Source organism: Hemiscyllium ocellatum, chromosome 6 (assembly GCF_020745735.1).
Source record: "Hemiscyllium ocellatum isolate sHemOce1 chromosome 6, sHemOce1.pat.X.cur, whole genome shotgun sequence".
In the NCBI taxonomy this organism is placed as follows: domain Eukaryota; kingdom Metazoa; phylum Chordata; class Chondrichthyes; order Orectolobiformes; family Hemiscylliidae; genus Hemiscyllium; species Hemiscyllium ocellatum.
Window position 1 is genome coordinate 6794446 of NC_083406.1, and position 11926 is coordinate 6806371.

Below are 11926 nucleotides of genomic sequence, written 5' to 3' on the forward strand. Positions count from 1 at the left end.
AACATAAAACAAAATTTGATGTAATTAACAAGCGCCTTATCAATTGACATTTGACAAAAAAGGCAACAAAAAAAAAAATCACATATCAATTGAGGGTCAGTTGTCTTTTCCCCAGGATGGGGGATTTCAAGACTAGGGGACACGTTTTAAGGTGAGAGGAGACATTTATAAAAAAAACATGAGGGGCAAATTATTTTTAACAGAAGGTGGTTCATGTGTGGAATGAACTTCCTGAGGAAGTGGATATAATTACAATAATTTAAAGAACATTTGGATAACCATATAAATAGGAACGGCTTGGAGGGCTACAGGCCAGAAACAAACAGGTGGGATAAATTTAATTTGGAATTATGTTCGGCCCAGAGCGTTTGGACCGAAGCATCTGTCTCCATGCTGTGAGACTCTGACCTCAAATACCGCACTCTGAGTATTTACACCATAATTAAAGTATAACTGAAATATATATCCCTGCATTGTGTTTCTATTATTTGTGATTTTTCATAGTTTTGTCTGAGGCATGTCGATATCTTGAAGCTTTGCTTGGGCAGGGCTCACTGCGGTAACACATTACTCTTGATTATCCTGAATATTTGCTAACTAATACATACCAGGGCAATAAGATGTTTACTCTACTACACTTGCTTCATTCAAAGTGGACATGTTTTTATGGATTTGTGAAGCAATACAGATTTATCAACTTTGGGTACCAGATGAAATTGTCAAAAAAAAGGGAACAGCAGCAGCGGGAGGCTGCTAGAGTTCTAATTGCCCTGTACAATAAATCTAGAAGCATCTTGAACCCGAGTGGTCTCAAAATACAACTGCTCAATGCTCATGCCTTTAAAGGAAAGAACATCTTTAATTATACACTTAGCATAAAAAAGGTATTGCTTAGAAATGTTGTAGAAAGCAAGGACAATTTTATAGAAAAATACTGAAAATTACTATTTTCTCTCAAAAGAAGTTTACAAGATGAAGCTGAAAAGTTAGCAATTAGTAAATTGACCATAATGGCACCCAAGAAGAAAAAAAAATTGCATAGAAAGGCTTCTTTCTCCCAGAATTTGCAAGAAAGACAGGTGAATCAAAATGAAGCAAAAATTCTTAAAGATAATGAAAAGTGGGTGCTAGAGGGTGTTTATCACAATAATGAAATTTAAAACTAGGTTTTAGTCCGAGAACACAGGGCTCAGACAGATGTTTAGGACAGATGAGGAGAAACTTCTTCACGCAGGGTTGTAAACAGATCAAGCCTGGTGATCAAATGTGCTCATCCTGTTACTATTTGACACATTAGTTGCTATTATTACATTGCTAGTCTGGCATGAATTAGTGTAGTGTATCGTGGGTATTCAGTGATTTTTCTTTTATAAAACCTTCAACACATCCTTTGCCCAATTTTCTTTAGATAGTTTTTTTACATTTTGTTCCCTTTGATCGGCTGCTGAGAAGAAAATAACATTTTCTAGACTTCACCCACTTTCTCTGCACCTTTCAGTGAAGCATTGAAAAGGGAAAATGAGTTGATCTGTTCCCTGCTACCAGTTTTTGGACAAAAAGTTATCACTGAACAGTAACGTGACTTTTTTCAAAATATTTTATGTATTTGTATTTCAATATATTGTTATAATAGTATAAAACTGCTACTTTCTGTTTCCACAGTTTGCTATGTTTAAAGCAATGTACTTGCTGTTTTAGCAACCCATCCTATTGCTAAAATCTAGTCTAACTCCATATGGAAGAAATTATCCAACTGGAAATGACTTACCGAACTATAAAGTACACAGTAACTGAATTGCATATTCCAATAGAATTATGAAAAAAAGTGTTTCCAACTTAATTGAAGGAGGTAACCTAATCATCCCATATTTTCAAAAAACAGAAGATTAGGCTTCATTCTTAGCTACAGTAGATATTTAAAAGTTGAAAATCATGTCATGTTGATAAATCAACTTTTCTTCACATAATTGCTAGTTTGAATAATATTTAGGAGTTCACAGAATATTATAAAATGGAACTAAGTTCCAAAACAAAATTAAAAAAAACTAATTGTAAACATTCCATTACAGCTTATACAAGGTCATAGTTTCTTATCCAAAAGATGTCAAAAAGTAGACTCAGGCAGAAGTGAATATATTTTAAAACTGTATTGCTGAAAAAGCGCAGCAGGTCAGGCAGCAAAGGAGAAGGAGAATCGACGTTTCAGGCATAAGCCCTTCTTCGGGAACGAGGAGGGTGTAAGGACTTATGCTCAAAAAGTCAATTCGCCTGCTCCTTTGATACTGCCTGACCTATTGCACTTTTCCAGCAACACATTTTTAAGCTCTGATCCCCAGCATCTGCAGTCCTCACTTTCTCCTAGAAAGGAATATATTGCACATTAATGGCAATTATTGCCAATGTAATTGAACAAATGACACCACTATTTGTTTGAGAGTTCAAAACGACGTAGCCACTTCAGAGTGGGCAGTGTTAAGATAGCTGGTTTGGTATCTATGTCCAGAAGTGTTATATGCTGATGAAGTTGCTTTAATGGATCTCTGTATCACAGGTGGATGAAATGAGGATCCTGTCCTTCCAGATTCTCTGGACAAAACACTTTCAGAAGTTTGAGATTCCAACCTGGTTACGTGGCCATACTGCCGAGTATACTTTAAGGACGGATCCTGCAAAACCGAAGTGACTTCACCACTAGATGAATGCAGTAATGTTGTAGGCATTGAAGAATAAGCAACCATTTGGCTCGGTTTTGAGTGTGAAGAGAATTTTCCACATTCTGTTGTTTGAGAGGTCAAGTTGTAATACGGGTTAGAACTGCAAGGCGTTTGGCTTTTATGACAGGGGAACACATCTAAATTGGAAAAGAAGGATAAAACACAGCTTCAAATTTTGCTTTTAACATCACATCCTAATAAAAAGGACTTTTAATAAATTATAAGTGCAAATGAAATGAGAATGCTAAGTTGATTTTTCCATTTGGAAAATAATTTGCTGCATAATAAAAGATTGTAGGTTGATTAAACTAGCTTCAAATTGAAGTCACGTGATTATAATTAATTAACTGTTCACCATTTTGCTTTTGATCGATTATTGTATGTCCTTTTCTTGATCCATCACCACTCAAGTCAGAATCACTATCATTGAAGTCACTATCTCCTTTCCCACTGTCTTTTCCACTAAATACATCTTGTCCAGGATATGCAATGGTCCTGCAAGGGAGGAGTAAGGAAAATTTATTTTAAAAAACTTTAAACGCTTTTATGATTTTTAATCAAAGGAATTTTTAGAACATAGAACATAGAACAATATAGCACAGAACAGGCCCTCCGGCCCACGATGTTGTGCCGAACATCTATCCTAGAGTAAGCACCCATCCATGTACCTATCCAATTGCCGCTTAAAGGTCGCCAATGATTCTGACTCTACACTCCCATGGGCAGCGCATTCCATGCCCCCACCACTCTCTGGGTAAAGAACCCCTGACATCTCCCCTATATCTTCCACCCTTCACCTTAAATTTATGTCCCCTTGTAATACTCTGTTGTATCCGGGGAAAGTTTCTGACTGTCTACTCTATCTATTCCTCTGATCATCTTATAAACCTCTTATCAAGTCACCCCTCATCCTTTGCCGTTCCAACGAGAAAAGGCCGAGAACTCTCAACCTATCCTCGTACGACCTATTCTCCATTCCAGGCAACATCCTGGTAAATCTTCTCTGCACCCTCTCCAAAGCTTCCACATCTTTCCTAAAGTGAGGCGACCAGAACTGCACACAGTACTCCAAATGTGGCCTAACCAAAGTCCTGTACAGCTGCAACATCACTTCACGACTCTTGAATTCAATCCCTCTGCTAATGAACACTAATACACCATAGGCCTTCTTACAAGCTCTATCCACCTGAGTGGCAACTTTCAAAGATCTATGTACATAGACCCCAAGATCCCTCTCTGTTCCTCCACCTGACTAAGAACCCTACCGTTAACCCTGTATTCCGCATTCTTATTTTTTCTTCCAAAATGGACAACCTCACACTTGGCAGGGTTGAACTCCATCTGCCACTCCTCAGCCCAGCTCTCCATCATATCTAAGTCCCTTTGCAGCCGACAACAGCCCTCCTCACTGTCCACAACTCCACCAATCTTCGTATCATCTGCAAATTTACTGACCCACCCTTCGACTCCCTCATCCAAGTCATTAATAAAAATTACAAACGGCAGAGGACCCAGAACTGATCCCTGCGGAACTCCACTTGTAACTGGGCCCCAGGCTGAATATTTACCATCTACCACCACTCTGACTTCGACCGGTTAGCCAGTTTTCTATCCAATTGGCCAAATTTCCCTCTATCCCATGCCTCCTGACTTTCCGCATAAGCCTACCATGGGGAACCTTAGCAAATGCCTTACTAAAATCCATGTACACTACATCCACTGCTCTACCCTCATCCACATGCTTGGTCACCTCCTCAAAGAATTCAATAAGACTTGCAAGGCAAGACCTACCCTTCACAAATCCGTACTGGCTGTCCCTAATCAAGCAGTGTCTTTCCAGATACTCATAAATCCTATCCCTTAGTACCCTTTCCATTACTTTGCCTACCACAGAAGTAAGACTAACTGGCCTGTAATTCCCAGGGTTATCCCTATTCCTTTTTGAACAGGGGCACAACATTCGCTACTCTCCAGTCCCCTGGTACCACCCCCATTGACAGCGAAGACGAAAAGATTATTGCCAACGGTACTGCAATTTCCTCTCTTGCTTCCCACATAATCCTAGGATATATCCCTTCAGGCCCGGGGGACTTGTCTACCCTCAAGTTGTTCTAAATGTCCAACACATCTTCCTTCCTAACAAGTATATCTTCTAGCTTACCAGTCCATTTCACACTCTCCTCTTCAACAATACAGTCCCTCTCGTTCATAAATACTGAAGAGAAGTACTCATTCAAGACCTCTCCTATCTCTTCTGACTCAATACACAATCTCCCACTACTGTCCTTGATCGGACCTACCCTCGTTCTCATCATTCTCATGTTTCTCACATAATGAATTTTTCATTAGTCATTGCTGGCTGCACAACATACTTACAAATGCATAAATTTATACTACTTACTTGCTATCTTGATGAAAGGCAACTGTACAAAAGGCTCCATGATTGACACCAGGCTCTGGCATAAAGCTCTTAAAAAAAAACAAAATTTCTTATTTTATGCTGTTTGTAATTATTACTTCATTATTGAATTATACAATACATTGATAATAACAACAATCAGCTTGTAGTAGATTTCTGGTACTATAAAAATCACAGTACTGGTAGTGAAGTGAAAATGATTACTTCTATATGATATGCAGATGAATAGCTAAGAACTTGTAATTCCAAATATATATTCATGCTGTGCATAGATCAATAATCACACAATGGAACTGCATGACTTTCCATCAGTTGTCACTTGGATACTTTGCTGTTAGAGAGTACTAGATTATTAAATGAGGCATATAAAAGCGTCATTCATAAAAATTGCATTTTGCTCAGTGGATGGAACTTATTTTCACTATTATCTAACATAATATTGTTGCTAAATATTATTTCAAATATGTATTGATGAAATACAGGTCCATCCACTGAATGCTCTTAAGCTTGTCTCCTTTATAATATTGAATGCCTGATGGAATGTCCTACACGTTATCACATCTTATTTGATTTTAAAGCAATCAGTATAATTAATAGCCATGCCATTCAGAAGCAAAAATCAAGAAGTTTTACATTCTACAAAGGGAAACCTCACTCCAGAAGGTGAATGAATATTGCAACAACAGGAGCTTTAAAGATTGAAAACAGATTCGAATCAAGCAAGATTTAAAATACAAGGAATTTGAGCAAAGTGCATAAATTGGCATGGAGCAGCTATTATCTACTTGAAATGGGACAAACATCTGAAGGATTGAGTACCTTGGTCCTACATTCCAACATAGAAGACCTACACTTTTATTGAAAACTGCAATTTTCATTGCACAATAATAGTCTAGATTGTGCTGTACCAGTGTGGCTATTTACAAATAACATTATTTAGCTTTAAATCATACACCCAATTTTAGTGACAGCACATGTGCAGTTAAACGCAGAAATCCAGATATACTGGGATGTTAAAAAACGTGGTGCTGGAAAAGCACAGCTAGACAGGCAGCAACGGAGGAGCAGGAGAGTCGACGTTTCGACCATAAGCTCATCAGGAATTCCTGATGAAACTTTAATCTCCTGCTCCTTGGATACTGCCTGACTGGCTGCTTTTCCAGCCCTACACTTAGTCTGATCTCTAGCATCTGCAATCCTCACTTTCTCCCTGTGCTACAGCTGTCCTGCCTTTCAAGTTTTGATACACTGGAAAATCACCGGCAGATTTGACATTGAGAAATTCAGAATTATGTGATGTCACTGGGCTAGTGATATATACACTTCATTTGCCAAAAAAAAATAATTTCCCCTTAAATGATACAACTTAATTGCTGCCAAACAAATCTCTAGCACTGAAATTTTGTTTTAAAACAGAATTACAACACAGTCTCATCTTTTCAGCTTTCCCCAATTGCAGATTTAAGAATTTTCTCTTTCTGAAACTTCTTTAGGTCAGTTCCATTTCTTAATTTCAAGAGAGGGGTAAATCATGACCTGAACAAACATCACACACCAAGTGGCCTCGTGTGTTGTAAACAGCAAAATTGGATGGTTGACAAAGTGTTTTGGGATGTCCAAGATCCAGAAATACCTTAATTCTTACCCTAAAATGCAATATAAATATGGCCAAATGGTAATGGGGTCTGGGAGAATGTGAAACTACACCTTAAAAAAAAATTGATGGGTTTCTGAAATTGCAGTGTTTCTCCAACAATTTTTTTTTAAAAAAAAAAGGTTTGTTGTATAATTTGCTTTGTCCCAGACCCTAATGTCAACTGGCCATACTCGCGCTCCATTGGAGATAAACCCTCCAACAATTCCGGTTTGTGTTGTTTCATATTTCCAATGTTCACTTTTTTTTGAAAAAAGCAACTTTAGTGTTTAACAAATCTTAGTATTACCCTGAATGGCTGTGACAGATCTCTGTTGTTGTTAAAAAAAATCACCACACAAAAAAAAAAACAAGAAATGCTAGAGAAAGTATCTGGCAGCATCTGGAGAGAAACAAGAGTTAGGAGGAGAACGTGAGGACTGCAGATGCTGGAGATCAGAGCTGAAAACATGTTGCTGGAAAAGCGCAGGTCAGGCAGCATCCAAGGAACAGGAGAATCGACGTTTCGGGCATAAGCCCTTCAGGGAATTTAATGCCCGAAACATCGATTCTCCTGTTCCTTGGATGCTGCCTGACCTGCTGCGCTTTTCCAGCAACACATTTTCAGAAACAAGAGTTAAACAAAATCAAGAAGGAATCTGAGTTAATGTTTGGAGTCCTTCATCAGAAGGCTCTTGATCAGATGTTGATCTTGCTTTGTGCACTTCCTGTGCAGTGTAACCTTGCTCTGTGTGTTAGACTGGGGTTGACAAAGTTTAAAAATCACATAATACCAGGTTAGAATCCAACAGGTATATTTAGAAGTACTAGGTTTCGGAGTGCTGCTTTTCTTGACAAAGGAGTAGCACTCCGAAGCTTGTACTTCTAAATAAACCTGTTGGACTATAACATGGTCAGATGTACAGCACAGAAACAGACTCATCCATACCAACCAGATATCCCAACCCAATCTAGTCCCACCTGCCAGCACCTAGTGCATATCCCTCCAAACCCCTCCTATTCTAAAAGCCATCTGGATGGCTTTTAAAGTGTTACAGTTGTACAAGCCTCCACCACTTCTTCTGGCAGCTCATTCCATACATGTGCCACTCTGCATGAAAAAGTTGCCCCTCAGATCTCATATCTTTCCTCTCTCACCCTAAACCTATGTCCTCCAGTTCTGGACTCCGCCAGCCCAGGGAAAAGACTTTGTCTATTTATTCTATTCATGCCCATCGTGATTTTAGAAGTCTTTAAAAGGTCACCCCTCAGCCTCCAACACGCCAGGGAAAACAGCTCCAGCGAATTCAGCCTCTCCCTACAGTTCAAATCCTCCAACCCTGGCAACATCCTTGTAAATCTTTCTGAAACCTTAGGTTTACAACATCCTTCCGATTAAAAAAAAACAACCAGAACTGTACTCAATATTGCAAAACTGGCCTAACATCCTGTACAGCCTCAACATTACCTCCCAACTCCTGTACTCTATACTCTGACCAATAAAAGAAAGTATACCAAACAGCTCTCAAAGATAGTGGAATAAGGGTTATGGAGATAATGCAGGGAGCGGATACTGATTCGGAATGATCAGCCATGATCATATTGAATGGCGGTGCAGGCTCGAAGGGCTGAATGGCCTACTCCTGCATCTATTGTTTATTGTCTATTGTCTTACGTTCTTCACTATTGTATCTACCTGTGACTCTAAGGGGGCTATGAACCTGTACTCCAAGGTCTGTTTGTTCTGATGCTGCCTGACCTGCTGCGCTTTTCCAGCGACACATTTTTAAGCCCTTACCATTAAGTGTCTAGCTTAGAGTGGTGCTGGAAAAGCACAGCAGGAGGGGCAGCATTAGAGCAGGAAAATCAAAGTTTTGGGCAAAAGCCCTTCATCAGGACCGAAGACGGAGTCCACCCTGCCTGAGCTTTTCCAGCACCACTCTAATCCAGACTGATTTCCAGCACCTGCATGGATTAAGGGTGTAAGTCCTGCTAAGACTTTCTTGGGGCGGTGAGATTTTTAAACTTGGTTCTATCTAGGCACCCTTGTTGGCTTATGATCGGTGGGTACTGTTGGCAAAACTAAGCTCTTCTGGGTACATGGGACTGCAATAAAATCAAACCCAAACCAGGGGAACTCAGAACATCAGCTCTGCTTTCTCTCTCTCTCTGCAGACCTGCTGAGTTGCTCCAGCAATTGATGCTGCTGGTTTGAGATTCCCAGCCTTCTGCAATGTTTTTTGGTGCGTGTATTTTGGGGTTAAATTGCCATTTGGGGAGTGGGAGGTTTAAAGTTGCTTACCTCCTGAGTGTTGGCAGTGAGTTGACGCTGTGTTTCCAGGAGGCACACGCCCTTCGCCGCCTCTTCCGAAGCTCCATCCGCTTCCAATTCGCCCGGGGCCGGGGCCGGGGCCGGGGCCGGGGCCCGGGCAGCGTCTCCCTCCCGGCCGGTCTTGCCGCCGGTGCCGCAGCTGGAGGCGATCCCGACGATGGCCAGCAGCAAGGCCACGCAGCCGGCGGCCAGCACCGCGATCACGGTGAAGGAGGTGTCCCAGCTCCGCTGTCCCGGGCCCGGGGAGGCGGCGGCGGCGGCCGGAGCCTCGGGGGGCGGCTCGGGCCCCACCGTGAAGCTCAGGGTGACGGTGGAGGACAGGGAGGGCAGGCCGCCGTCACTGACCGCCACCACCAGGCGGAGGGCCCCGGGCCCGGCCCCGGGGGACACGGGGGGCGGCAGCGGGCGGCCCAGGTACACCTCCCCGGTGTCCGAGCGGATGGTGAACAGCCCGGGCGGCTCCCCGCTCACGATCCGGTAACTGAGGCGGCCGTTCGGCCCCTCGTCCGGGTCCTGGGCCCGCACGCGCGCCGCCAGGTAACCGCGGGGCGCGCCCCCGGGCAGCGCCATCTTGGCGGCGGAGGCGGCGGCGGCGGAGCGGTTCCCGGGAGGAGCCGGGCCCGGGCCCGGGGCCGGGGCCGGGAGCGGGCCCGGGGGGTGAGTGATGAGCGGCGCGTTGTCGTTCCGGTCGGTGATGACCAGGCGGACGGTGGTGGAGCCGCTGAGCGGCGGGGAACCGCCGTCTGTCGCCTGCAGCAGCAGCTCGAGCTCGGGCAGCTCCTCACGGTCCAGGGGCCGCAGCGCCAACAGGGAGCCGCTGTGAGGCTCCACAGCGACGGCAGGAGGCTGCAGGCCAGGCCCCGGCTCCGGCCCGGGCCCCCGCCCAGGCCCAGGCCCAGGCCCCGGCTCCCGCTGCTGCAGCAGGCGGTAGGTCAGGCGGCCGTTCACGCCCAGGTCAGGGTCACGGGCCCGGACGGTACCGAGCTGGGCCCCGGGCGGGTTGTTCTCCGCCAGCGACAGGCGGTAGACGGAGCGGGGGAAGGCGGGCGCGTTGTCGTTCACATCGGTGACGGTGAAGGGCCGCACGGTGCGGCGGGGCTCCGGGCCCTGGTCCTCGGCCACCAGCGTCACGTTATAGTCGCTGTGCCGCTCCCGGTCGAGCCGCTCCGCCGTGAGGATCATGTGGTGGTTGTTGCCGTAGGCCGCTCTCAGCTCGAGCTGCCGGGGCCCGAGCAGTGACACCGAGAGGCGGCCGTTAGCTCCGGAGTCCCGGTCCCACACACTCACCAGCGCCACGAAGCTGCCCGGCTCCGCCGCCTCGGTGATGGACGCCAGGCCCGAGGCCGCCGCCGCCTCGCTCGTGCCCGTGCCCGTGCTCGTGCCCGCCAGCCCCGGCCACAGCGCGCTCACGCGGATCTCCGGCGCGTTGTCGTTGACGTCCAGCACGCGCACCGTCACCCGGCAGCTCGAGGCGCGCGGCCGGGCGCCCAGGTCGCGCGCCTCCACCTCCAGCTCGAAGCGGTCGCGCGCCTCGTGGTCGAGCGGCGCGTGCAGGCTGAGGCGGCCGGAGCGCGGCTCCAGGCGGAAGAGGCGGCGAGCCGCGGCCTCGAGCCTCGGGCTGAAGCTGTACCGGAGCTCGCCGTTCGCGCCTTGGTCCGGGTCCCGGGCCTCGAGTTGTAGCAGCACCGAGCCCGGGGCCGTGTCCTCCGGCAGCTCCAGCTCCAAGGAGCCGCTCTCGAAGGCCGGAGCGTTGTCGTTGTCGTCGAGGACGCGCACGGTGAGCCGCGCGTCCCCGCTCCGAGGCGGCTCGCCCCCGTCCCGGGCTCGGAGCTGCAGCTTCAGCTCGTCCTGGGTCTCCCGGTCCAGGGGCTTCACCAGGACCAGCAGCGGGAGCGGCTGCTCCCCGGCCCCGGGCCCGGGCCCGGCCCCGGGCGGCAGCTCCAGCTCCAGGTGACCGTTCACCGAGAGCTCGTAGCCCCGCACCGAGTGCGAGCCGGTGTCGGCGTCCCGAGCGGCGGGCAGAGGGAGCCGTGTGCCCGGGGCCGAGCTCTCGGAGATTTCCAGCTCGATGTGGCTGTGGGGGAACTCGGGCCAATGGTCATTAATGTCCAGCACTTGGATCTCCACGTGGATCAGCAGGAACCTGTCCCGGGAGAAGCTGACCACATCCAGCAGCAGCAGGCACGGTTCCTGCTGACCGCAAAGCTGCTCCCGGTCAATGCGGCTCGCCACCGTCAGCTCACCGTCCCTCTCCCTCACCGTCACCCTGACCGTCAGCGGCACCGAGCCGTTACACTCGGGCATCAGGCGGAAGCCGCTCTCAGCCCCGCCGGCCGCCTCCAGCTGCAGGTCGGCGGCCAGGTTCCCGATCACCGTGCCGGCCTCTTGCTCCTCGTACGTGGAATATCTGACCGTCTTACACTCGCTCAGGATCGGGGCGAGAAGGAGGAGAAGGAGCAGGCAGCGGGGCTCCCTGGAGGGACTGCACACCGGCACAGCAACCCTGACTCTACCGCTCCCACCGCTCATTCTGTAGAAACTTCAGAACAGTCCGATCTAACTTTCTTTGGTGCGCTGAAAACTCTTGTTGCTGCGTGCAAAGAATTACACTAACTATCAAAAACTCCCTCTCGAGTAACCCCCCCCCCAGTTGCTCGGGGGTCGTTTTATTGGTAATATCATGCAAATAAGAAAGTCAGTGGCCAATCCCCTCCTCTCAAAGGCCAGCAAATGTTCCCTTTGATGTTCAGGACATTTGCAAATTTAACTCGCCCCAACAAACTGATGACAAATTTTGTTTAAAGTAGCAGTTCACAAATGTTCAGCTT

At 46.8% G+C, this 11926-nt stretch overlaps 1 protein-coding gene across 1 annotated transcript; it reads right to left on the reverse strand.

Moving 5' to 3' along the window:
• Window positions 1-1041: 1041 nt before the first annotated feature.
• Window positions 1042-11664, reverse strand: LOC132816352 (protocadherin-8-like). Its single transcript, XM_060825806.1, has 4 exons — window positions 9069-11664; window positions 5116-5183; window positions 3070-3209; window positions 1042-2851 (listed from the first exon to the last, which is right to left on the reverse strand). Exons 1-4 carry the CDS (start codon window positions 11625-11627, stop codon window positions 2439-2441), a joined length of 3180 nt encoding a protein of 1059 aa, XP_060681789.1. The 5' UTR covers window positions 11628-11664; the 3' UTR covers window positions 1042-2438.
• Window positions 11665-11926: the final 262 nt, after the last annotated feature.

Excerpts from the sequence above, each read along its gene's own strand:
- LOC132816352 (XM_060825806.1), bottom strand. The coding sequence starts at position 11,627 with ATGAGCGGTGGGAGCGGTAGAGTCAGGGTTGCTGTGCCGGTGTGCAGT. Across the intron at positions 3,210-5,115 it reads GCCTTTCATCAAGATAGCAA|GACCATTGCATATCCTGGAC; the intron begins GTAAGTAGTATA and ends CCTCCCTTGCAG. Across the intron at positions 2,852-3,069 it reads AATCGATCAAAAGCAAAATG|ATGTGTTCCCCTGTCATAAA; the intron begins GTGAACAGTTAA and ends TTTCCAATTTAG.